The sequence below is a fragment of the Cricetulus griseus genome, chromosome 2 (genome assembly GCF_003668045.3).
Source record: "Cricetulus griseus strain 17A/GY chromosome 2, alternate assembly CriGri-PICRH-1.0, whole genome shotgun sequence".
NCBI classification, from domain to species: Eukaryota; Metazoa; Chordata; class Mammalia; order Rodentia; family Cricetidae; genus Cricetulus; species Cricetulus griseus.
Window position 1 is genome coordinate 216,130,542 of NC_048595.1, and position 24,916 is coordinate 216,155,457.

General features: G+C 37.8%; 1 protein-coding gene across 5 annotated transcripts in view; it reads left to right on the forward strand.

Moving 5' to 3' along the window:
• Window positions 1-24,916, forward strand: part of Trappc8 (trafficking protein particle complex 8) — an 80,404-nt gene that overhangs the window by 19,445 nt on the left and 36,043 nt on the right. The window contains exons 3-12 of one of the 5 annotated variants that reach the window (XM_027400541.2): window positions 3,717-3,800; window positions 8,113-8,202; window positions 8,665-8,839; window positions 10,490-10,643; window positions 13,677-13,770; window positions 15,450-15,706; window positions 16,523-16,638; window positions 18,148-18,298; window positions 19,448-19,548; window positions 22,316-22,421. In XM_027400541.2, coding sequence (XP_027256342.1) covers window positions 3,717-3,800; window positions 8,113-8,202; window positions 8,665-8,839; window positions 10,490-10,643; window positions 13,677-13,770; window positions 15,450-15,706; window positions 16,523-16,638; window positions 18,148-18,298; window positions 19,448-19,548; window positions 22,316-22,421 — 1,328 coding nt within the window. The remainder of the gene's footprint in view (window positions 1-3,716; window positions 3,801-8,112; window positions 8,203-8,664; window positions 8,840-10,489; window positions 10,644-13,676; window positions 13,771-15,449; window positions 15,707-16,522; window positions 16,639-18,147; window positions 18,299-19,447; window positions 19,549-22,315; window positions 22,422-24,916) is intronic. The other 4 variants (XM_027400542.2, XM_027400543.2, XM_027400544.2 and 1 more) reach the window with 4 other exon arrangements.

Here is a 24,916-nt window from a genome sequence, read left to right on the forward strand (position 1 = left end):
AATATCGCAAGAACAATCTCTAGGTCACATACTGTTCTTCTCTGAAACCTCTTGAGCCAGGCCCTCACAGATGTAGTTACCCTCAGCACTACTGTCTTCCATGCACCTATAGTATGGTCCATTAAGCAGTGCTTAAAGCATTCCATTGCTTTCCTAACCCAAAGTACCAAAGTCCCCATTCCTCCAAGCAAAAACATGGTACAGCCTATCACAGCAATACCCCAGCCCCTGGTACCTACTTCTGTCCTCATTAGGGTTCCTATTGAAGAGACACAACTCTTATAAAGAAAAACATGTAATTGAGGATGGCTTACAGTTTCAGAGGTTTAGTCCATTGTTGTCATGGTGGGACATGATGGCATGTAGGCAGATATGGTACTGGAGAAGGGGCTAAGAGTTCTATATCTTGATATGCAGGCAGCAAAGAAGAGACTGTGTACTGGCCATAGCTTAAGCATATCTGAAACCTCAAAGCACACCTCCACAGTGGTATACTTCCTCCAACAAGGCAACATCTCCTTATATTGTCACTTCTATGGGCCAAGCATTTAAACACATGAGTTTTTTGGGGGCGGGGGTATATCTGTTCAAACCACTATATTAATCATCTTTAAAATCATTTTGCTCAGAGTCTTTATAGTCTCTCAAACTTCCTGAGTAGGATTTTGAATTTGTTAGGTCAGTTTTCAAGTAATTCTTTGTCAAGACCTTCCTCCAGAGTTCTTTTTTTTTTTTTTCTCTTTTTTTTTTTTTTCTCTATCACTGGTGTTGTCAATAAGGATGATAATATCCCCCAAGGAGTTGAAAATTGCTTTTGGCGCAAAATATTTGAGTTATTACAGGGGTGGTTCTTTCTCCAAAGGTTTGTGTCCCTGCATGTTCATTGTGTAATTTCAAACATTTTTAGGTCAGGGATTTAATGTAGTGAATGAGCATAACCTCAAGCTGGGGAAAAGATGGAAGGGAGGGAGTGATGAGGGAAAAAAGAAGTTTAGAGACATCAGGGAATGATGGCTCATGAATGTAGTCTAATCAGGCAAGAGGGTTACTCCCAGTTCAAGGCCAGCTTGGGCTACAAAGTTCTAGGCCAGCTTGGAATACAGAATGGAACTATATTTCAAAACAAAACAAAAATCTAAGAACATTCATAGGTGAAAGATAACAGAAGTTGAAAAATGTTCATCTACTCCATCCTGGACTGGAGACTCCAAGGCACTTTCCGTAGTTGTCATCCTAGAGATTTCCTTTCCTTCTCTCACTGTATTTTACTTTATTAATACCATTCTCATTATTATTGTGGATGTATGTGTTTATGGTGTGTGTACCATGGTGCATGTGTGGTGGTCAGAGGACATTGTGAGATTCTTTTTAGGGTTTGTGGATCATACTCATTTTCAGGCTTAACGTCAGGTAGCAAGGGCCTTTACCCACTGAACCAGCTATTCAGTCCTTATACTCTTTCTTTCCCCCCCATCTCTGTCTCTGTCTCTCTGTCTCTCTGTCTCTCTCTCTCTGTCTCTCTCTCTCTCTCTCTCTGTCTCTCTCTGTCTCTCTCTGTCTCTCTCTCTCTCTCTCTCTCTCTCTGTGTGTGTGTGTGTGTGTGTGTGTAGACAGATACTTACTCTGTAATATAGGCTGCAATAGAACTCACTGGTCCTGGCTCACTTCCAACTCAGGGCTGGATTGTCTTGCTTCAGCTCCTGAGTGTTAGGATTATAGGCAAGAGTAACGGGGCTTGACTCATTTTTATCTTTTTTGGTGTATTTCTTTCATTTGATGGAGGAGTCTAACTTTCTGTGAAGGGTGTATAAAAGATAATATTTTTTAAATAGATACTTTTAAGAAATTAAAAAAAAATCTTAGAATGCTTTCCTTTCATCTGTTTGTATGTCTGTGTACCACACCACATGTATGCAGTGCCTATAGAGGCCAGAAGAGGTTGTTAGATTCTCTGGGACTAGAGTTACAGACAGTTGTGAGCTACCATGTGGATGCTGAGAACAGAACTTGGATCCTCTGGGAAAGCAGCTAATTCTTTTAACCATGGCATCATCTCTCCAGCCCCTAAAGATAAAATTTTTGAGAAGTTAATGAAAATGTATTTTATGGTTGACTGATGGTTTACCTGTACCAGTTAGAAATGTTTTCCTTCAGATTTGATACTTTTCCTCTAAGCTTTTAGTGTTGCTCCTAAGAATCCTACTTAATCTCATCTCTAAATAACTCAGAAGATGCTCTGCTGTTTGAGATGCATGTTGGGCCACTTAAGGGCTTCTGAGCTCCTAGAAATGAGTAACTGTAACCATTTGGTCATGCATGGTCTTTAGTCCTGAGAATGTTTTTGAATTCTTTTTTTCTCCTTTTTTTTGGGGGGGGCTATTTTTAGATGGCTGTAGAATTTTAATTTTGATATTCAGTGTTCTGATCATTTTTGTGAATATTGAAGATTTTTGTCCTTTTTTCTTTATATCCTTATATCTGCTCATCTATTGAAATGTTGATGTTTGCTTTTTTTTTTTTTTTTAAGATATTTCTTTGAGAACAGGTGTGGTGGCACATGCTCTTAATCCCAGCAGAGGTAGGAGGCTCTATGAGTTCAAAGACAAGACAGCCTGGTTTACATGATGAGTTCCAGCATAGCTAGGGCTGTATAGTGGGACCCGGTTTTCACCCTCCTTAGCCCCCCAAGATATTTGATTTATGGGTTTTTGCTTTCTTTCTTTTTTGTTTAGAATGTTAACTCAGGATATTGATAAATTAATTTTAATTAATTATTAGTGGCTTTTCATTTTTCAATTTTCTTTTCTGCATCTTTTCTCTCATTCATATTCTTTTTCTGTTTGGTTCTTTTATGCTGAAAAGTTCCTCACATCTGTTAAAAGCTTGATTTCTATATCACATTGAGGTGTTAAGGTGTTTCTTGGTGTAAAGAAAACTCAACAGTCTTCAGTTCTTCATTTTGTGGTGAGGCTGTGTAGACTTGGAAGTATCTGGTTTCAGTTTTTATTATTTGTAATTGTTTTTTTGGGGGCTATTTAGTTTCGTTAGAGATGAACTTTTAAAATTGCTGTTTGTTAACTATTGAGCAGATTTAATTTTAACTGTTTTGTTAAAGTGGCTTTCTCTAGATAGTTTATAGCACTAGTGTAGTTATTTGATTGTGAAAACTTACCTAATTATATTACTTGTATTCCCAAAGACCTTCCAGCATTTCTATTTAAAAGAGTGTTGTGTGCTCTTTGCTTTTAAAGGCAGGCAGAGATACTACTATAGCTGAACTGTTTAGACAGATTTTTAGAAAAACCCAGCTAGTAGGGTAAACCGAAAGAAAATGGTTTCTTCAGCTTCTCCCCTATTACTTCAGGACACTCCTTTCAGTATCTGGCTGCTGGGGATTGAGCCTCAGGCCCTGCACATGCTAAGTATAAGCTAAGCACTCTCCCACTGAGCCACATTTTGCCTCTGAAAACTTGGGATAAGATACAATGAAGTACAGAATTAATTTGAATAAAATTCCATCATGACAAGTTGATATTCTGGGGGTTATTTTAAAAGCAAATTTATCCATTCTAATACAGTGCTAGTTATGTTCAGAAGTCTGCATTTAGGTTTTACTGTTAGTGAGTTGGCATACTTTCACTCATTCTGTTTAAGCAGTAAATGTTAGATATTTACCTCATAAGCCTGGCTTAACAGTGCCATATTTTCTTCATCAGATCGGTCAATTAAAGCTAGTGTTCCTTGGTACAGTAATTGGAAAGACACTTTCATGGAATTGAAAGAATCCTCGTTATATACAGGTATTTCTTGTGATGGGTCTCTTTTTCTAGATTGCTGTTATGTTAACTCCTCTTTCAGTACTTTTACATATTTGACGTGTCTCTAATTTTTCTGACATGAAGGCGGTCTTATTGTATTCTTTTTACCTTTACCTGTTCATCATCTATTATCTATTTCTTAAGTCCATACATTGTTTTGGATAGTCTAGTTTGAACTGCATCTTATTTTGATAAAAAGGAAAAATATACTATCCCTTCCTTACTGAGGCAAAGTACATTGTGTAGAGAAATGCTGGTTTCAAACTCCCTTTGAAGGGGGGGAGGGTGACCTTGAACTTCTCATCTCCTGCCTCCCCGAAAGTGTTTGCTTGAATTGCTGAAGGAAACATTCACAGGGTATCATGGCTGCTGTTTCACTTGCCAATAAAAAAAGGAATAGGAGCAAAATAGTGATTTCATCCCAAACTATGTACCAGCATTTTAAGGTGAGAGAATTGTCATTGTTAAAGTCTTATGTTAAACACAAAAATTAATGAGTACCATTTCTCACTATTTCCTACAAAAAGCATAATTTAAAAAATCTAACAAAAATAGTTTATTGGGAGTTAACAAAGTTAAAAGCAGACAAAGAAATCACACATTTTACAGCACCTCAGGAAACCGTGGCTGAGGGGAAATTTTACTTGTTAAACCCAAGTTAACCTGAATGTGACCTGTCTAAAGTATGAAAACACATTTTTGTCTTGCTTTATGTACCTGTGCTTAGTGATCAGACAGTGTCTGTTTCCACAGTTCTCATGTAATGTGTTTGAGTGTGTATCTTGCTCTTTTTTATTTAATTTAATAAAAATTACATATAGTTTTATACATAATTATGTTCATGAAGTTCTAAAGTCAAATCATGAACACAATTGGAAGTGTAGTTCAGGGGTAGAGTACTTGTCTATCATGCATGACATTCTGAATTTGATCCTTAGTACCACATAAACTGTGTGTGGAGGCATATACCTGTAGTTCCAGCAATTTGGGAGGTTGAGACAAAGGTTCAGAAGAGTAGTAGTGTTATTTCTGTTGCTCTGATTAAATACACTGACAAAAGCAATTTAGGAGAGAAAGAGTTTATTTGGGGGAAGAAATGGCCTCAAGACCACCAATCAATACTGGGACCAAGTATTCAGATATATGAGCCTATGCGGGACATTTTATATTCAACCACGAGGACTTTAAGGTCACCCTTAGCACAGTGGGTTCAAGCCAGCCTGGACCATATCAGACCCTTGTCTCAGATACAAAAGATTAAACCTGTACTTCAGAGAGAGTTAGCCTGTCTCCCCTTCCCCCTTCCCCTTCCCCTCCCTCCACTCCTCTCCTCCCCCTCCTCCCTCTTTTCCTTTCTCCCATTCTCCTTTCTGCTGCCTGAGAGATAATTGGTTCTATTAGGATTTTTTTCTTGTGGTAGTGCTTGGGATCAAGCCTGGGGTTTTATGTATGCTATCAAATGTCCTACCACAGATCTATATCCATAGCTCACAAGTGCTAGGTTTATCTTTTCATTATTTGTTTTTGAAAATATAAACAAATGTGTATAACTTTTTATGTATGAGCCACCATGTGGTTGCTGGATTGAACTGAGGACCTCTGGAAGAGCAGCCCATGCTCTTAACCTCTGAGCCATCTCTCTAGCCCATTTTATTGTTTTTTGAGACACAGTCTGGCTTCATAGCCTTGGTTGGCATTGAAGTATAGCTATCCTCTTGCTGCCTCTGACTAACAAGTGCTAGAGTTACAGGTATGAGCCACCATGCCTAGCCTTGGCTGTTGAAGATTTTACTTCACAGTCTTATGGAGTTCCTCTTTCCTTTAGGTTGAATAGTATACCATTTAATGGATTGACCTTACATAGTTTATATAGTATACCACTTAATCAATGGGTCATAGTTTAGTCCTGATGACATAAGGGTCTCTAGCCACCCCTTTTTTTTTTCTTTATTTTTGTCTTTGATATATCCTAGGCTAGTTATATAGCCTAGGATGTCCTCAAATTCCTGATCTTCCCGTCTTTACCTCCTAGTTGCCAGGAGTACAGGTATTTGCCATCACATTCAGCTATAATTTGTTAATGCAGATAATACAGTATGGTATGGCTGTTTGGAAGATCTGCTACCAAACAGAAACTTGCTCATATGACTACGGTTTCATTTTCTTTTTGTTGTTGTTTATTTTGTTAATTTTTCAGCAACAGTAAAGCAACAAAGGTAAACATGATCAAAATTGGTATAGATATATAGTCATTTTTGTGAAATGAGCCATTTTCTGTGAGATACTTTGTTACTTAATCAAAATTTTTGATAGCTCTTTGCTTGGTATTGATAATAAATCAATAAACATTTTAGCTGGAGATTTGGACAGAAGAATGTGTTCTGGTTGGTGAGAAAAATCAGTTTCCTATTGGGACAAATACATATAGTTGTGTTATTCATTCTTCATTTCTATGAAGATTATAGTATTGCTGGGAATTGTCTTAATAATGTCCTCCTAACCATATTACAGACATGAGCTTCTTTTTTTATTTTTTAATTCTGAGATCGGGTTTCTCTGTGTAGCCCTGGCTATCCTGGAACTCTTCTGTTGAGCAGGCTGTTCTCAAACTAGAGATTCAGAGATCTGCCTGCCTCTGCCTCTGCGTCCTGAGTGCTGGGATTAAAGGTGTGCACTGCCACTGCCTGGCTGCACTTGAACATTTCTTGTAGGACATTTGTTGTAATTTTTTGTTTGTTTGGATTTTTTTATGTATGTTTATTATTTATTTATTTATTTTTTTGGAGATAGGTCTCTCTTTGTAACAGTCCTGGCTGTCCTGTAACTTGTTAGGTAGACCAAGCTGGCCTTGAGCTCACAGAGATTTACCTGCTTCTGTCTCCCCAGTGCTGGGATTAGAGGTGTGTGCTACCACACCTGGCCATAGTAAAAATTTTTTTGTTTTTGCTAGCACAGATCTACACTGGTAATTAAAGGCCAGGCAGGGCTACATAGTGAGATTGTATCTCAGAACAAACAAACAAACAAAAACAAAACAAAACCCAAAACAAAAACCAAACTCCCCCCCAACCCAAAACTAAATAACAAAAAGCTTATTTGGCACCAGATGAGATATGGTATTTGCTCAACACTATAGTGTTTTTTTTCTTTTACCTTTGTAGTCATTTATGTCTGGTCCTCCAGCCTCCACCTTGCAGGTGTTAGGATCACAGGCATATGTCATTATGCCTGCCTAATTAGCTTTATCTAGAACTTTTCTTTTGTCCTTTGCTCGTTCTCTCTTTTTCATGAAACTACCTTCTTTTTCATGAAACTGAGACCTGATCTTACTTTGTCAGTTGGGGCTGATGTCAGATTTGTAATTCTCCTGCCTCAGTCTCTTGAGTGCTGGTATTAGAGGCATGAACCAACTTACCCAACTAAGTATGTTTAAATTTTTTTTAGAAAGATGTAATATGAATTGCTAAAGAGTTAACTTGATTGTAAAGTAATTATCCTTTCAAATTCTCTTTAGAATGGCTTTGTTGAGTCAGTTAGATGGCACAGTGGGTAAAGGTGCTTGTTGCATACAACATACACATGTCATGCAACACACACATACACACAGTAATAATAATATGTAAAATTTTAAAAGGCTTTGTTATAGACATACTCATATAGTCATCAAGCTGTAGCATTTGTCAGCCACACCCAACTTGACAGTTTGAGCCCCGTGATTCTTTATGTGTGAGGAGCTGCTTTGCTCTGTGCAAATGTTTTGCTCTGTTCAAGATGTCTGATTTTCTGACCTCTTTGCCTAAGCACCAGTAGTCACATCTCCTTCTCTGTTGTGACAACCAAAACTACCTTCTAATACTGTCCAGTTTCTCCTGAGGGTACTATCATCTTGGTGGAGAGCCTGTGATGTACAGTGTGATCTCTTATGAGCAGGGTCAGCTTATGACTATGAGCTGACTGGGTTGGGACCTAAAGCTTACTTCTGGTCACTGTGATCCATGGTTCGGGACTGCTGCACAGGCTCAGGAGTGACAGCTTCATTCTGCTATGTAAATGAATTTGCATGAATAGCTTAAAATATGCATGCTGTATATGCTATTTATATATACCTTTAAATATGTGAATGACTTGATATATTTATATAAAATGCTGCACCCACAAATAAGATAAATTGTGTTGTTTGCTATAATATCATGTATCTTAAAGTACAGGTAATAATACTTGTTCACTACTAGAAATTATCTTTTATAAGCTGATTCTGCTGAATTCTAACCATTTTGCATTTTGTTAATTTTAGCTACTACTCCATGGTTTGAGTCTTACAGAGAGACATTTCTGCAGTCCATGCCAGCATCAGATCATGAGTTTCTGAACCATTATTTAGCATGTATCCTTTAAGTCATCTGAAAGCCAGGAAGTTGTTAATAGGAGAAACAAAGACAAAATACTTGAGAAGCTATAGAGAATGGAGATTTTTCTTTTCTTTTTTTTTTTTTTTTATCTTTTATCGGTAGTGATACCATGTTCAAAATTATTTTAGATTTCTGATGTGGGTAGTTGAATGCGGTGTGCATGTGGTGTGTGCTCATCTGGGTATGCAAATGTGTATGCTTGTGCACGTGGAAGCCAGAGTATAAGGTCTCCCTTAGATGCTCAAGTAGGCCTTGGAGTCACACTATAGTGCAGAAACAGTCTAACTTGCAACCCTCTTGCCTTAGCCTCCTGAGTAGCTGGGATTACAGGCCTGTGCTATGAAGCCTGGCTAGAAAAATTTCTCCTAAAATTTATAGTAATAAGGCAGTGTTTTTCATTGAGAAATGTGATAATTTCCCTGACATATGGTTACAAGGTATGTTGGTGGCATCGTCTGGTGAAGCTGAACCTATGGAACAGTTTTCAAAGTTGTCACAAGAACAGCATCGAATTCAGCACAACAGTGATTATTCCTACCCTAAATGGTTTATCCCAAATACACTTAAATATTATGTGCTTTTGCATGATGTAACGTCAGGAGATGAGCAGAGGTAAGCATCACCTTTTAAATTTTAATTGTTTTATTTTATAAAAAAAGGAGAATCAGAAAAAAAAAAAAAAGCTGGGCGTTGGTGGCACATGCCTTTAATCCCAGCACTCGGGAGGCAGAGGCAGGCGGATCTCTGTGAGTTCAAGGCCAGCCTGGTCTCCAGAGCGAGTGCTACACAGAGAAACCCTGTCTTGAAAAACCAAAAAAAAAAAAAAAAAAAAAAAAGAATAAAGAAAAAGAGAATCACTTTTTATTGTGTGTGTCTGTGTGCACTTGCACGAAGACATCTTTTAGGGGGTTGGTTCTCTTCTTCCACCACAGGGGCCTAGGAATTGAACTTAGGTTGTTGGTGGCAGGTGCCTTCCTTCCTTCCTTCCTTCCTTCCTTCCTTCCTTCCTTCCTTCCTTTCTTTCTTTTTCTAGACCCTGCGTTCAATATTCACCCGTGAAAGAAATAAATTATAAACGAGCAGACTGAACCTAATGTGACTACACAGTTGTACTATTTTCTTAAGTTGTCACATTTCAATTTATTTTTCTCTACCAACAGTTAGCATGTTTAGTAGTTTTTCTTTATTTTCTTTTTAAACATATTATGTGTAGCCTAAGCTGGCCTTGAACTTTGCATATAGTTAAAGATGACAAGTTCTTTTCAAAATATGGAAAGGTGGGGGCTGGAGAGATGGCTCAGTGGTTAAGAGCACTGCTTGTTCTTCCAAAAGTCCTGAGTTCAATTCCCAGCAACCACATGGTGGCTCACAGCCATCTGTAATGAGATCTGGTGCCCTCCTCTGGTCTGCAGGCATACATGCAGACAGAACACACTGTACACATAATAAATAAATAAATATGGAAAAGTTTTGATTTTTATTTATTTATTAGTCTGAGAAGTAGCTCAAGGCTCAGCTTCTGTAAGTTTTATAAGAACAAGAGGTAGTCTGTACAGTAAGGGCTTCATCTGCTTTGCTATAATTCTTTCCTTTTCTTCCATATCCTATACAGTTCTTTTGGTATTACAATTTTCACTTATTAATAAATGGTTTTAAAAGATACTCTCACATTATGCTTTCTGAGGATGAGTTCGAACAGTTGACAAAAATCTGCTAATCTCTATGTTTGAAGTAGCTCTGAAAACGGGCAGTCTTCATGGTAGCTAATATGGAGGCTCCCAGATCTGTGTTGGAAAGAAAATAGTTTTTCTTTCTGTAGTTCCCTCAGACAAGTTTGGCCATCAGAATTGCTCTTACAACAGATATGGCTATTGTGAAGAAAAGTTTTGATTAGGGTCATGAGATTTTGTTTAAATTTTTATAATCTCTAATTTTCTGTTTTGCCTTTTGGGGTATTATTCTTGGATTATTTGAAATGTCTGTTGTTGGGGCTGGAATGATGCTCAGGATTAAGAGCACTTGCCACTCTTGCAGATGACCTATGTCCAGGTCCCAGCACTCACATGACAGCTTGAAACTGCCTGTAATTTGGCCCCAGGGGATCTGACACCCTCTTCTAGCTTCCTTGAGCTCTTGCATGTAGGTAGTGCACTTCAAATCTATGCAGGATTACATACATTTAAACGAAAAACATTAAGAGCTGTTGTCTAAGGTCTGCTAAATTCTGTCTAAGGTTATTACAAAATTTTTTCTCTTCTTTAGAGCTGAATCAATTTATGAAGAAATGAAACAGAAATACGGAACTCAGGGTTGCTATTTGCTTAAAATTAATTCTCGAGCACCCAATCGAACCTCAGATGAACAGATACCAGATCCTTGGAGTCAGTATCTCCAGAAAAATAGTATTCAAAACCAGGTACATCTGAAAAACAACCAAACCACAAAGTTGTATTTTAACTTATGTCATAAAGATATGATTGTAGACTTTTACTTTTTGAGGGGTGGGTGGAGACAGGGTCTTACTATGTTTACCTGACTGGCTTGGAACTTGTTATGTAGGGACTGACCCCAAACTCCCAGAGATCCACCTATCTCTGCCTGTATGTAGAGTGCTAGGATTAAGGTTGTGCCACTAAGCCTGGTTAGCTTTTTGTTTTCTTTTTCTTTGACATGTAGTACAGTCAGGCTGTGAACTTGTTATGTCACCCAGGCTGTCTGTCCTGATTTCTTAATCATCCTGCCTCAGCTTCACAAAAGTGTTGACATTTTTGACATGCACTACCATGGGTCTTGAAGTTTTTATTTATTAGTTTTGTAACTGAGCATTGTGGGTTTGCAAAGCCAAAACATACAAGAGGGGAGAAAGATGTCTTACATGCAGCAGGCAAGGCAAACAGGGGAGTCAAAGGAACCATGAGGATTTCATTCAGGGCCCATTCCTAAGCTTTTTCTGTTGTGTTCCTCTTATGCTCGTTTATGGTCATAATTTAAAGAACAGATAGATGCAATGTTGGGCATGCTCAGCTCAGTCTTAGAAGCACATATGTAAAAGCTTAAAGTGACAGACAGAAATGCCTGGCCATGCTTTATTTTCACCATGAAGTTTTAGCTGAAAATAAAGGAAAGGGTACTTTGAAGGCACATTAACGTATGAGCCTGCTCCCAAAGGTACCTTCCTTGCTTAGTGGCTAACTAATACAAACATTGGTATGACTAGTTTTGGTTTCTCAGTTGTGAGCTCTTAAATAAAGTGATGCAAAAGCTGGTTTTTAATCAAGTATAGCACATTCAGGTATATAATAGCATTAGGTGTTATGTTTTTGAAAAGTGGAATTGTATACTGCATCAATTACTTTCTGTTGCTGTGATAAACACCATGAAGAAAGGGTTTCTTTTACCTTACAGTTCCTATAAAATGAAGTCAACTATGGTGGGGAAGGTATGGAAGCAGAGGTCTGAGGCTGGCCTGGCAGTCAGAAACCAGAGAGATCCCTTTTCATTTACATACAGGAAGCAAAAGCTGCTGCAAATGCTATTTTTCCTCCAGCAAGCCTGAAACTCGTAAAGGTTCTAAAATTTAGCACCATCAGCAGAGGCAGGTGGATTTTTAGGAGTTCAAGGCCAGCCTGGTCTACATAGTGAGACCCTGCCTCAGGCCCACACCCCCTCTACACACATCCCCACACACCCATATTAACTAAGAAGGCTCATAGTCTGTTCTTTTATCATCCCTGACTGGGGTTGCCTTCCTATAGTTCCACCATGCTGTTCTTTGGCCACTTTGTGGAGCTTATACTTCCAAGTGGGTGGGTTTTGCTCCTGTCTTTTGGTCTTCCTTTCTTAAATTCTTGAAGTGTTGTTTCTTCTTTCCTTGTTACTTTCTTAGAATTCTAACTAAGTTAGTTTATTTGTGGAAGTGAATAGTTGCAAAGTTTATTTCTTTTACAATGTTAAGTAACATTGTGTGCTACTTGGTAGAGTCAGTGACAACTTTGTTTATTTGGTTAGTAAAGTTTTGACATTTTTAAAGGGATTTTTTTAAATAAATGGAAAATATATTTTGCATAACTACACTACTTTATTTGCTCCTTATGAGATATTTAAAAATCACTTTTAAAGTTTATGTAATTATTAATCTAATAGCAACCTTGGTTAAGATTTTATTTTTCTGTCGTGTAGAATTTTTAATCTAGATATAGTATCTAATATTTTACTTATTTATTTTTAAGATTTATTGTTGTATTGATTTTATGTATAAATATGAATGTCTGCAGGCATTGAAAACCCTGGAACTGACTGTAGCTACAGGTGGTTAAGAACCGCTTGATGTGGGTGTTGGGAACTGAGCCTGGGTTCTCTGTAAGAGCAGGAAGTGCTCTTAAACAGTGAACTATTTCTCTAGCCCATTTACTCATTTTAATATTGAAATAATGCTACCTTTCTTTCAGATTATGTTGAGGGGAGATCTTTAGACATAAAAGAACCAAATTAGCTGGATGTAAAACAGCTTTTTTTTTTCTATGGTCATTTTTCTTTTTTCAGGACCATGCTCAAAATAAAGGTAGTGGTAAAAACTTCAGTTCATAGTAAGCTGTCTAAGGTTGTAGAAGGAAATGCCAATCTGATTGTTCAGTTGAGAACTTTTAACAGAAGATGGAGGTATCAGAGAGTATATATAATTTAGTCTTAGAAGGCCAGAGCTTGAGAATCATTAAAGGTCACCACGTGACAGCCTGAGGACTAACAGCAGCTGCTCTTTCCATTACTTGTGCAGTTCAGGGAAGCCATGTCAGTGTTGAATATAGACAAGTTTTGGTATTCCAGGCTAGTATACCTACTTTCTGAAGTCTGTCTGGAGGGGTTATTTTCAGTTTCTTATCTGGCTGTGTCTGTTGCTATTAAGTTCTGGCACTCAGAATAATAATACCTTATTTTTATTGGTCTCATGGAGTAGTGTAGGGTTCAGGGATGGACTGAGAATCCAGTGCCTTTCTAGAGTGGAACACTGTGTTGGATATTTCTCATAGCCTTTCAATATATTCAGCATCTGCTCTTAGCATTTTGTCTATGACCTGGGAGATTTTGAAGTTGTTCTTTTTCTGTCTTGACTCTGGTAGGCTTTTCCTTTGCTGTTATTTTTTAGGATTCATGGGTATATTTATGTGCCTATATAAATACCTCTGGGCATGAATATTGAAATACATTTGAGATACAGGTCATTTGAATGCAGAAGTATTAGCATAGTTAATTGAGTATGAAAAGGGATTAAAATACAACATTATGGATCATCATGACAATATGATATACTGAAATTAGAGGGCCAGAAGAGTATTGCTTCAGCAACTAAATGAAGCCATATTCAGGAGAAGAATCATAGGCATTAGTGTATTTGGTAATATTTAAACATGATTAACTATATTGCTAATACTTTTGTATTTTATTTTGCTAGGAATCATATGAAGATGGCCCCTGTATTATGACCTCCAATAAGAATTCTGATAGTAACTTGCTCTCATTGGATGGACTAGATAACGAAGTCAAAGGTCTTGTTATGCTTTCTCTAAGTTCTCTTTTGACTGGAAGTATTTATTGTTACTAAAGCTCTCTAGCCTTCACAGATAAAGGATAGGGAAACTTCCACCCTCCACCCCTTTTAGTACTAGTGATTGAGTTTAGGGCTTTGCAGATGCTAATTAAATAATCTATATCTGACATATCTCCAGCCCCAGCTCCTTTCTTTAAAATTTGTTTTAAAGATTGATTTTAAATTATGTGTATGTATGTTTATGTGTGGGTTGTGTCTGAATGCTGGTGCCAGAGGAGGTCATAGGCATGAGATCCACCCAGAGCTAGAGTTATATACAGGTGGTTGTGAGCTGCCTGATGTGGGTGCTGGGAACTGAACTCTGGCCCTCTGCAAGAACAGTGTATGCTGCTAACTACCGAGCCATCTCTCTAGCCTACCCCTCCTTTTTTAAATTTGAAGATAGGGTCTTGACTAAGTTACTGACTATGCTTTAGGATCTTCTTGTCTCAGCTTCCTAAGTAGCTGGAATTTAAGGTATCTCTCTGTGTAGCATACGCTGTCCTTGAACTTAGAATTTGCTCTATTTCCCAGGTACTAGGAGTTAGACATGTGCCAACACACCTGGCTCTGAAGTTATTCTTCAGATTATTCTTCTGATTTTATTCAGTCCTTTGAATTCTGGCTTTTGTTGTTTACATTTAAATTGGTGTTACAAGAGTTAGAGGGCTCAGTAGTTATTGATCTTCCAGAGGACCATGAGCTAGTTAGATCTCAGTACCCTTGCCAGACAACTCACAACTGCCTGTACCTCTAGCTCTGTGGGAACCTAACACCCTCTGTTGGCCTCCTTGGGCTTCATGTATACACAAATAAATGGAAATTCTAAAAATGGTTATGCCTGGGTCAATCCAAATATTTATATCACATTAAAAAGGGAATAATGCTTTCAGCTTTCTCTTTTAAAAAAGCCAAGGAAATGTAACATACAGTATAATCCCCCAAATCCATATAATTTTTAAGACCGTATTCCTTTATTTTAAGTTGTAGTATTGGTACAATTGGCTCCAATTTTTTGTTTGTTCGTTTTGTTTTGTTTTGTTTTGTTTTGTTTGTCTTACTGTGTAGCCCAGACTGGCCTGGAACTCACTGTTGCAACTTGAGATCCATTTGTCTCATATTTCCAAGTACTGGGGTTGTAGACATGTGCCACTATGTACAGCTGTTGTGATATAAGATAGCCTGTTTCTAAGCAGAACCCTTCCTGCTTCAGGAGCTATTACTCTTGTTTCTCAATAAAACCTTGCTTGCTCTCTAAAAATAAGGCTCGTGTGTGTGTGTGTGTGTGTGTGTGTGTGTGTGTGTGTGTGTGTGTGTGTGTGTGTTTGTGTTTGCTCTATGCACGCGTTTCTGCATGCAGGCACAGTGCCATGTATGTGGAGGTCAGTGAACAAATTGGAGGGTATCTGTTCTTTCTGTTCATGTGTGGATTCCAGTAATCAAACTCAGTTGTCAGGCAGCCTTCCCTGAACTGTCTCTGTAGTTCAAGCCTTTAATTTAAAATGGAAAAATGTTAACAATATTTCATCTCAGATATACACAGAGAGAAGGAGTTTGTCATTGTTTCCTTTAATGGTATGGTAGTTTTGTTATGTTTTCTGTAGCATTCTGAGAATAAAAGAGAGATTTGTTTTTCAGTAGATGGTTTACCAAATAACTTCAGAGTTCATCCACTTCAATTAGACCAATGCGGTGACCCTCTTAACAGTACCGATGGCTCAGATCATGCAAAGTCTGCTTCAGTACAAGAAACAAAGAAAGCAAGTACTGGAGTGATTCATGGTGCTTGTTTAACACTTACCGATCATGATAGAATTCGACAGTTTATACAAGAGTTTACATTCCGTGGCCTTTTGCCACATATAGAGAAAACAATTCGGCAGTTAAATGATCAGGTAAGACTTAATTTTTGGGGGTTATTAATCTTCAAATTAAGTCAGTGAGTTTAAGACTTTATTAAAAGTTTTGTTTTGTATTTAACTTTTGTTTTTTGTTTTACAATAAGCTGTAAAAACTGAAGTTAGTATCAGTGATGAAGTTCTGTTTTAACGGTAGATAAGCCTTATTCATTTTCATTTGGAATTTTCTTCAGTTCATTGGACAAATTATTTTTTAAGACTTATTTATCAGTTCTAATTTTATGCATATGAATGTTTTGCCTGCATGTATGTATGTGTACTATTTTGTATTTGGTAGCTACAGAGGTTGGCATTGGATGCCCTGGAACTGGAGTAATGAGTAGTTGTGAGCCACCATATGGGTGCACGGAACCTCAGCAAGAGCAGCAAGTGCTCTTAATCACAAGCCAGCATTACAGCGTATATATTAGATATTAAGAAAAAAGCACCCCACAACCCGAAACTGTTTTTAGTTTTATTTTATGGATATGAGTGTTTCACCTGCACACATGTATGTGTACCATATGTGTTCCTAATCCCTGCAGAGGTTGGGGGTGGGGGTGTTGGATTCCCCAGAACTGGAATTCTAGTTGGTTGTGAATCACTGTGTTGGTGTTGAGAGCTGAAGCCAGGTCCTCTACAAGAAAAATAAGTACTCATATTTGCTGAGCCATTTCTTTAGACCCTAGACATTTTTTAAATTAGTGTTATTAAAATAATAATTTACTTGCTAGTAAAGTTTAATTTTTTTGTTTGTAGAAAATACTTTCAAGTCTTTATGCTTGTCAATATGGTTAAATTTTTTTTTTCTAGCTAATATCAAGGAAAGGTTTGAGTCGATCTCTGTTTTCTGCCACTAAGAAATGGTTTAGTGGCAGTAAAGTTCCAGAAAAGAGCATTAATGAGCTGAAAAATACATCTGGGTTGTTGTAAGTAAAATATCACTATATTTAATTCTACTGCATTTAACTTTTTTGTGTTTGACTACAAAAACAGTGATTGTTTCTTTAGTTTTTATTTTCATATTGGTAAAAACTTAATGATATCTAAGAAAGACACTAATTAAATTCTAATGTAAAAAACAGCTCTAATTGGACTTTTTAAAGAAATTATTTTTATATGTGTTGGTGGTTTGCCTGTAGGTATGTCTGTGTGAGGGTGTCAGGTACCCTGGAACTAGAGTTACAGACAGTTGTGAGCGGTCATGTTGGTGCTGGGAATTGAACCCGCATTCTTTGCAAGAGCAGCCAGTGTTCTTAACGGTTGAGCTATCTCTCCAGCCCTTTAATTGGACTTTTAAATCGATTTATTTTTTGAGATGGAGTCTTATTCTGAGCTCAGGCTTTCTTGGGACTTGTAACAATCCTATTTCATTTTTCCAAGCACTGGGATTACAGGTATCAACTCCTACAATGGCTGGCTTATTGGACACTGGAAAATAAACTCTTCAGCCAGAAGCACCACAAGCTCTCCCCATTACTTTAATTGCTCAGCAGAGCTAAGACCCTATTGCTAAAGACTCCACGTACTTTGATTCCAGAACACTGAGAAAGTAAACTGGAACTGATCAGGACAGTTTCTTCCCTGGTGTTTGGTTAGCTTTCCTAGTGCTAGAAGGTGATATGTAGACTACCGGGGGAAAATCATCAGTGGTCTCACTCAGCAGAAGATGCTGGATGTCATAGTACCCACCTGCTAGGCCACATGTGCCCACTGGTCTGATAGTGGCATAAATGTTATGGGGGTAACCAATTGTTTTTAGGTTGGATTTGACCGCACTGGGAGTGAATTCATGGTTGATGATGTAAACCTGTCAACGGCCCATGACTAAAGTGGTGATAAGCAAAAACAAACAAAACTCTTAAAATAACTCAGAATGTCATTTTACTTTGGACTGTTTATTTGTAAGAAGATGAAGTTAGATTGAGTGTTCAGTACTAGTTCTTTTTATCTGAAATGCTTGGGTGTATACTTTTGTAAATGTAATGTCTTGCTGAATTGCCTCATTTGGCCTTCAGCTTGGAGCTCTCCTGCTTCAGGCTCCCAAGTATTGGTGAGCCACTGTGCTGGCCTCCTGCTGCTGTTCTAAGACAAGGACTATATTTAGCAAATTTTGTTTCTTACAAAAACTTGCTTTAATGAAAACTGACATGAGTCTGTTTGCATTTTTTCTAAGTTGTACATAAATAAGTCACTTGGTGTTAACCATTTATTTACTTCATAACTTGTTCCTTATGCAAATGCTTGTCTACAGTCGAGAAGCTTCTGGTGCTATAAGTTAAACATTTTAATTAACTTGGACTTCAAATAGTTTTGAGAACTGACAGTCTTCCTTCACAGTAGAATTTTTGCAGAGCAGATAAAATTCTTTCATGTTCTGGGTAGTTGAACAGCTTTTTTTTGTATGATGGGCCATAAATTATATATTTATGTTCTAGGTATCCTCCAGAAGCACCTGAGCTTCAAATAAGGAAAATGGCTGACTTGTGCTTCTTGGTGCAGCATTATGATTTGGCTTACAGTTGCTATCACACTGCAAAGAAGGATTTTCTTAATGACCAAGCAATGCTTTATGCAGCTGGCGCCTTGGTTGGTACTGTTTGTTTGTTTATTTTGTGATATTTATTTTGTGATGTTGGGTATCAAGCCTAGGGCCTAGCATGGCCTAGGCAGTGTTCCCCAAGCCTTTGATGCATTTTAGAAAGTTAAAATTGATTGTCTCCTTCCCTTCCTTCCCCTTTTTACAGTTCTGGGCTCAAGGCAGGCTTCTCTTCCTCTTTTACCCTCAAGTTAGGAGTTCCTTTTCATCTCAATCCCACCAGGAAGAAGTGTTTGCTATATATATTGTATCCTCCAGCCATGCTAAGCTGCCCAACAAGCTACAAGGTCACCTCCCAAGTTACTGCTTCATGGTTTTGTTTGTGCTTTGATTACTCAGATGAGTAGGCTTCAAGAGGATTGTTCAAAATCTGCTCCTCTAAGGTTTATTACTTGTACAATAGCTTTTATAGCTTTTATAAACTATGGATATTTTCAGTTAGGAATGTGTAATGTTATAATAAATACACCCTATTTTCCATCACTGAATTCATCTCTCATGTAACTGCTACCTTTGTTTAACTAGATTAAATATTTTTCAGGATTCACCTTTGTTGTGGATATGTCAGGATATACCTTTAAATCATGTATATCTCTGTCATTGTCATCGTCTTCTCCTCCTCCAGCTTTTTTTAAAGACAGGGTCTCTGTTTAATCTGCCTAGCCTAGACCAGGCTAGCCTCAAACTTTAAATAGAGATCAGCTTGCCTTTGTCTCCCAAAGGCTGGGATTAAAAATGTATGGCCATCACAACCTGCAAAGACCAAAAAAAATTTTATTTTATTAGTTCAAATTAGGAACAAGCTTGCTTCAGATGTCAATCCCTTCTCCCTCTCCCTCCCCTCCCCCCCCAACATCCCACCTGCCTCTAGCCATTCCCCCTCTACTCCCCAGGCAGGGTAAGGCCCTCAAAAGGGGCTCCCCAAAGTCTACCACATCATCCTGGGCCAGGCCTAGGCCCTTCCCCATGTAAGATCAAAATTTTAAGTCAAAACAAATAGTTATGTGTTTTAAGTCTGCATTAAACTGAAATGTATGCATATATACTCTGAGACCTTCAGTATTTAAGTTTACCGAGTGTTAAATATGAGAATGTTTCTCCTGAAATACTGTTTGGGTTTTTTTTTTTTCCCCCTTTAGGAAATGGCAGCAGTATCAGCCTTTCTTCAGCCAGGAGCTCCTAGGCCATACCCTGCCCATTACATGGACACAGCAATTCAGACCTACAGAGATATCTGCAAGTAGGTGACCATAATATTTATCTTTTGCCTATTTTGGGACAGAGTTTGTATTTTATAAGTAGTAGTTTTTCATGCCTTAGAATCTCAAATAAAGTTAATTTAGTCAGAGACTAGTTGAAGTGAAAATAGTGCTTATTCTCTTTTCAGTTCATAGCTGCATTGCATTTGTGGATGATAACGTGACATTTGTAGCAATAAGGCTGTCTACTACATTGGAGATAATTTTTGTCGTGGGACATTTTTGATTTTACCTACTGTTAAGATGGAAATTAGGCATTTTGAACTTCCCTTGTTAGTTAGGCAGAAACATGAGGAGTCAAAAAATATAGACTCAGGAAAAATGAGAAGTAGTGAGTACTATTAGAATTCTTATAAAGAAACTGAACTGGGCCAGAAGTCACCAGAAGGAGGCTGCTAGGTTATTTGATAAGTAGATGTTCACACAGGGTGGCTAGGTTTTGTAGCCATGGGGACATTTCTAGAATTATGAGTTATAGTAATAAATTTCAGTAATTTTTCCTGTAAAGGTCAGTTTGTGTATTTGGAAAGCATTGGGGGATATATAGAAAGGGTTAGGGATAAATTGATATTAGAAGCTTTAGCTGTCATTTTTTTCTTTCTAAGCTGGAATTAAGGTTTATGTAGTAGTAAATGAAAATTACTGCTTATTTGAGTAGACATTCATCATTATAAAAGCTGTTTTTTAGTAAATTAATCAGACTTCTTTTTAATGGTGCTGGATTGAACCCAGAACTTGACCTGTTGAATTACATGTCTGATGTTTCTGTTGTAGAATAGATGCACCGGAAGGCAGAGATAGAGAGATCATTTTGAGCCCTCTGTTGTTCATGTAGAGGTAATAGTAATGGTAGTGCTTACAGTGGAACAGCATTAATAGGGCTGGCAAGATACCAGTGGGTAAAGATGGTTGTTGCCAAGCCTGACAACTTCAGTTTATCCCCAGGACCCACATGACAGGAGAGAATTGACTCCTGAAAGTTGTCCTGATTTCCATGTGAATGCTGTAATGACAAGTGTATTTGTGCCCCCACATGCACATACACACAAATAAATATAAAATATATGCAAATAAAATGTAATTTAAAAATTTAGCAATTCATAAAATCGAAGAACTGAGTCTTATATGAGTAGTGAACATTAGGAGTTTATATTTTGTGTTCATTAAGGCAGACTTAGGTATTTAGGAATACCTGTTTGAAAATGTAGTTTGTGGAAAGTCTGATAGACCATCAGAGCATTTGTTTGTTTTGTGGGATATGGGTCTTATTTTTCTAGGCTGGCTTGAACTTGCTATGTAGCCAAGGGTGATCTTAAATTCCTTATCCTCTGTTTCCATTTCTGGAGTGCTAGGACCACATGCGTAAGCTATGGGACCTGCTATTACTTTTTCTTTTAAAAGACACGTCTCACTGTATAGCCCAGGCTAGACTGGAACTCAACATGTAGACCAAGCTGGTCTCCTATTCACAGAGATCACCTACCTCTGTCTTCCACATTCTGGGATTAAAAGACTAGACATGTGATATCATGTCTAGTCTACAGTACTTTATGTAAATAATTACCCCCCCACACACATTTTTATTTATTTTATGTGTCTCTGAGTGTTTGGGTATGGGCATGCCATGGCATGCATATGGAGGCCAAGGACAAGTTCTCTCCTCCACATGTGGGCCACTAGAAGAAACTGAAGTCATCAGACTTGGTTGCAAGCACCTTTACCCACTGTATTATCTCACTCCGACCCCCCCCTTTCTTGTGTACAAAAATTACTTTATTGCAGTTGTTTTTGTTTTTAAACATTTCCTTTGCTACAATACAAATGATACTGACAAACAAAATGCTACATATGACTTGTTTTCACTTTATGTTTGGAGAGCATACCTTTAAATGTATAATCTGTATAATTGGTACAGGTTATATATGAACTATAAGGGGTGCTGAGCTAGAAGAATGCTGATAGTACTGTACAATAAGCCTTACGAGTTAGTGCTGTAGACCATTTCTACCAAAAGGAAAATGCATCTTTGTACGTATGTTTATTCTCTTCTTTGAGACAAAGCCTTATAGTACCAGATAATCACCAGCATTCTCCTGCCTCAGCCTCCCAAGTGCAAGGATTATAGGTGTTCCCTACTGTGTTCAGCGTTGTATTGTGCTCTTACTTTAGAATTGAGAGATGAGAAAATGTGCTGGGCTGGGGCTATAGCGTATCATTTGCCAAGCTCCCAGTTTGACTCCCAGCATCTCTAAAGGGAATAAAGATTGAGGATTGCTTTCTTTCTTTTTTTTTTTTTTTTAAGTCTTTTTATTAGGTAGAAAATGACAGGCTTGTTTTCTTAAACATTAATCTTTTTATTAGAATTTGAGAACAACAGCAGGGGAGGCAGACTGGGAAGTACTGGAAGGAGACGAGGAAGAGATAGCCTTGCCTTTTGAGTTAGGGTCCCCAAGAGAGCAGGCAGCTTCAACTGTGATGATTGACAAGCAGCTGTGTGGATGTGGGGTTTATTTCTTAGAGAAAGTGAGACTGTGGAGTTCAGAGCAAGCATGCTAGGACTTTGACAAATATCCAAAAATGGCTAGAAAGATGGAAAGGGCACAGGTTTAGCTGTGAAGCTCTGCAAGCAACGCCAGGACAAACTTCTTACTCAAAGTCATCTAGTGGATTCTTTGAATGCATGGTAATTTGGTTGTGCTAAAGAATTACTGTGATGCTGATTATTTTTCCTTGTCTGTTTTTGTTTAGGAATATGGTGTTGGCTGAAAGATGTGTGTTGCTTAGTGCCGAAATTTTAAAAAGTCAAAGCAAATACTCAGAGGCTGCAGCCCTTCTAATACGGTTGACAAGTGAGGTACTGGACTTGTAGTGTTTGATTTCATTAGTGTGTAAAGAGGTGCTGTACAAAACATAAAATAAGGAGGAGCTCTCTTTTTCAGAATTAAGACACCACTAGTTATTTGTTAACTTCATTTAAGGTGTTTTGTTTTGTTTTGTGGTGGGGGGAGCTTGAGACAGTTTTTATAGTCCATGATGCCTTTAAATTCCTAACAATTTCCCTGCCTCCGCTTTCTAAGTACTGGGATTTTAGTCATGAATACCATACTCAGCCAGTATCTTTTTTATTGAACATTATGTTTTTAAATTTATTTTATGTTTATGAGTGAGTTTGACAGATCCAACTTAGGTGGCCAGGCTTGTGACAAGTGTCTTTACCTGCTGAGCCATTTCACTTGGCTCTCTACTGCCTTCATGGTTTACATCACTACTCTTTCTACTTTGGCTCATTGCTTGTGGCTTCAATAATTTGCTGGTCATGTCCTTCAGATGAGCCGTTTTAGTTCCCCACCTTGCTCTAAATGTTTCCTTTCTACTGTCTCATATACTGCTATAAAGATTGGCATCATATTATACTACAAATTATGTTTAATTTGTTACCTACATGAGGCCAGCCTAGTACTTTTCTTGAGCCAGTTGTGTGTATTCCAGGCTGATCTGAGCTATCTCACTCTATAGCTCATGCTATCCTTGAACTCATCCTCTTGCTTCAGCCTTCTGAATGCTGAGATTACAGAGGCATGTCACCACACCCTCTTGGCTTTTACTTTTTTTAAAAGATTTTTCTTTTTAAGCGTGTTTGTGTGTGTGTGTGTGTGTGTGTGTGTGTGTGTGTGTGTGTGTGTGTGTGTGTGTGTCTGTGTGTCTGTGTAATAATTTTCATGTGAGTTCAGTGCCCTCACAGAAGCCAGAAGGAGGTTTTAGATCTCTGGAGATGGTACAGGCAGCTCAGCTGCCTGATATGGGTGCTGGGAATCAAACTCAGGTCCTTTGAAAAAACAGTTCCCTTCCATGCTTTTAACTACTGAGCCATCTCGCCGGCCCATCTTTTACATTTTTATCCCTGATACCTACCACTGAGGTTTGTACATGGTAATCTACAAATGTTGGTTAAGCTGAATAAATGCCTTTAAAAAGATTTCTCCGAGATGTATTAATGTCATGTGTGATATTTAAAGTGTTTAGTAACTGGTATATATAATACACTGACCAACAAGCATGAAATGGTGTGTCTTAGTTACTGTTCTATGGCTGTAAAGAGACATTATGACCAAAGCAACTCTTATAAAGGAAAGCATTTATTTGGGGTTTGCTTACAGTTTCAGAGGTTCAGTTGGTCTATTATCATGGCAGGGAGAATGGTGACATGCAGGCAGGGGCTGGAGCAATAACTGAGAGCTACATCCTGATCTTTAGGTAGAAAGAGATAGAAATTCTGTGCCTCCTGCAAGCTTTTTGAAACCTCCAAGCCCACCCCCAGCCCAAACCTCCCAACACTGTTGCATCTCCTAACTCTCCTAATCCTTCTCGAAAGTGCCTCAAACATATGAATCTGTGATGGTTGTTCTTATTTAAAACCACCACACTGTTAGACACGAGCTGTTTGCTAGTGTTGGATCCAGGCTCTGTATTCAGTGTATTTTAGTAGCTAATCTGATCTTAAATTTGAATGCTGTGCTATATTTTCCAACCTAGGGATATTAGTGAGTATACAAAGAGTTAGTGTATTGTTTCTTTGTTTTTGTTTTTTTAAACCTTGCTTAAAGTGTTTGTCTTTTTACCCACATATATGCACATTCTTATTATATTTAACCTTGTTATTTATTTTTAACTTTCTCAAAATGGATGATTTGTCATTTATTGCTTTAGGGCACAGGAAGGAGCATGTTCTAGTAATATTTTCCTAGAATTACGAATTTGCAGTGATCTGTTAGGCTTTTCTCCTCCCTCTTCTTTTTTTCCTCCTCCCCTCCAATGTTTGGCATTGAAATCAGGACCTCACAAATGCCAGGCAAGTGCTGTCCTACTAAACTACATTTCCAGTCGTGCCCCCCCCCATATATATTTCTTAGCAGTAACTTGATTTTTAATTGAATATTTTATTCTGCTATTTTTGTGTGTGTTTGGTACACATGCCATGACATTTATAAGGAAGTCGTAGGACAAGTTAGTAGAATCATTCTTTCTACCTTTAAATGAGTTTTTTGGGAAAAACTCTGGTTGTCAAGTATTGGTGGCAATTTTTTTTTTTTTAACCTGCAAATACTAACTTGATAGTAAAGACTTGAAAGTCATAGTATGTTTGAAGCCAGTAGTCTGTGTCTAATTTTGTTTTAGCTTAATTCATGATATGAACTTAAGATCCCTCTTGAATTAGTTAGTCTTATGGTGTTAAATTTGAGAATTCGAAGTTTATTATGTGAGTTCTTAACTGGACCATACATTGAGTCACTTAAAAACGATTACAGATTTCTAGAGAACATTCTTTGTGTAGGATATCCAGGATTGGTA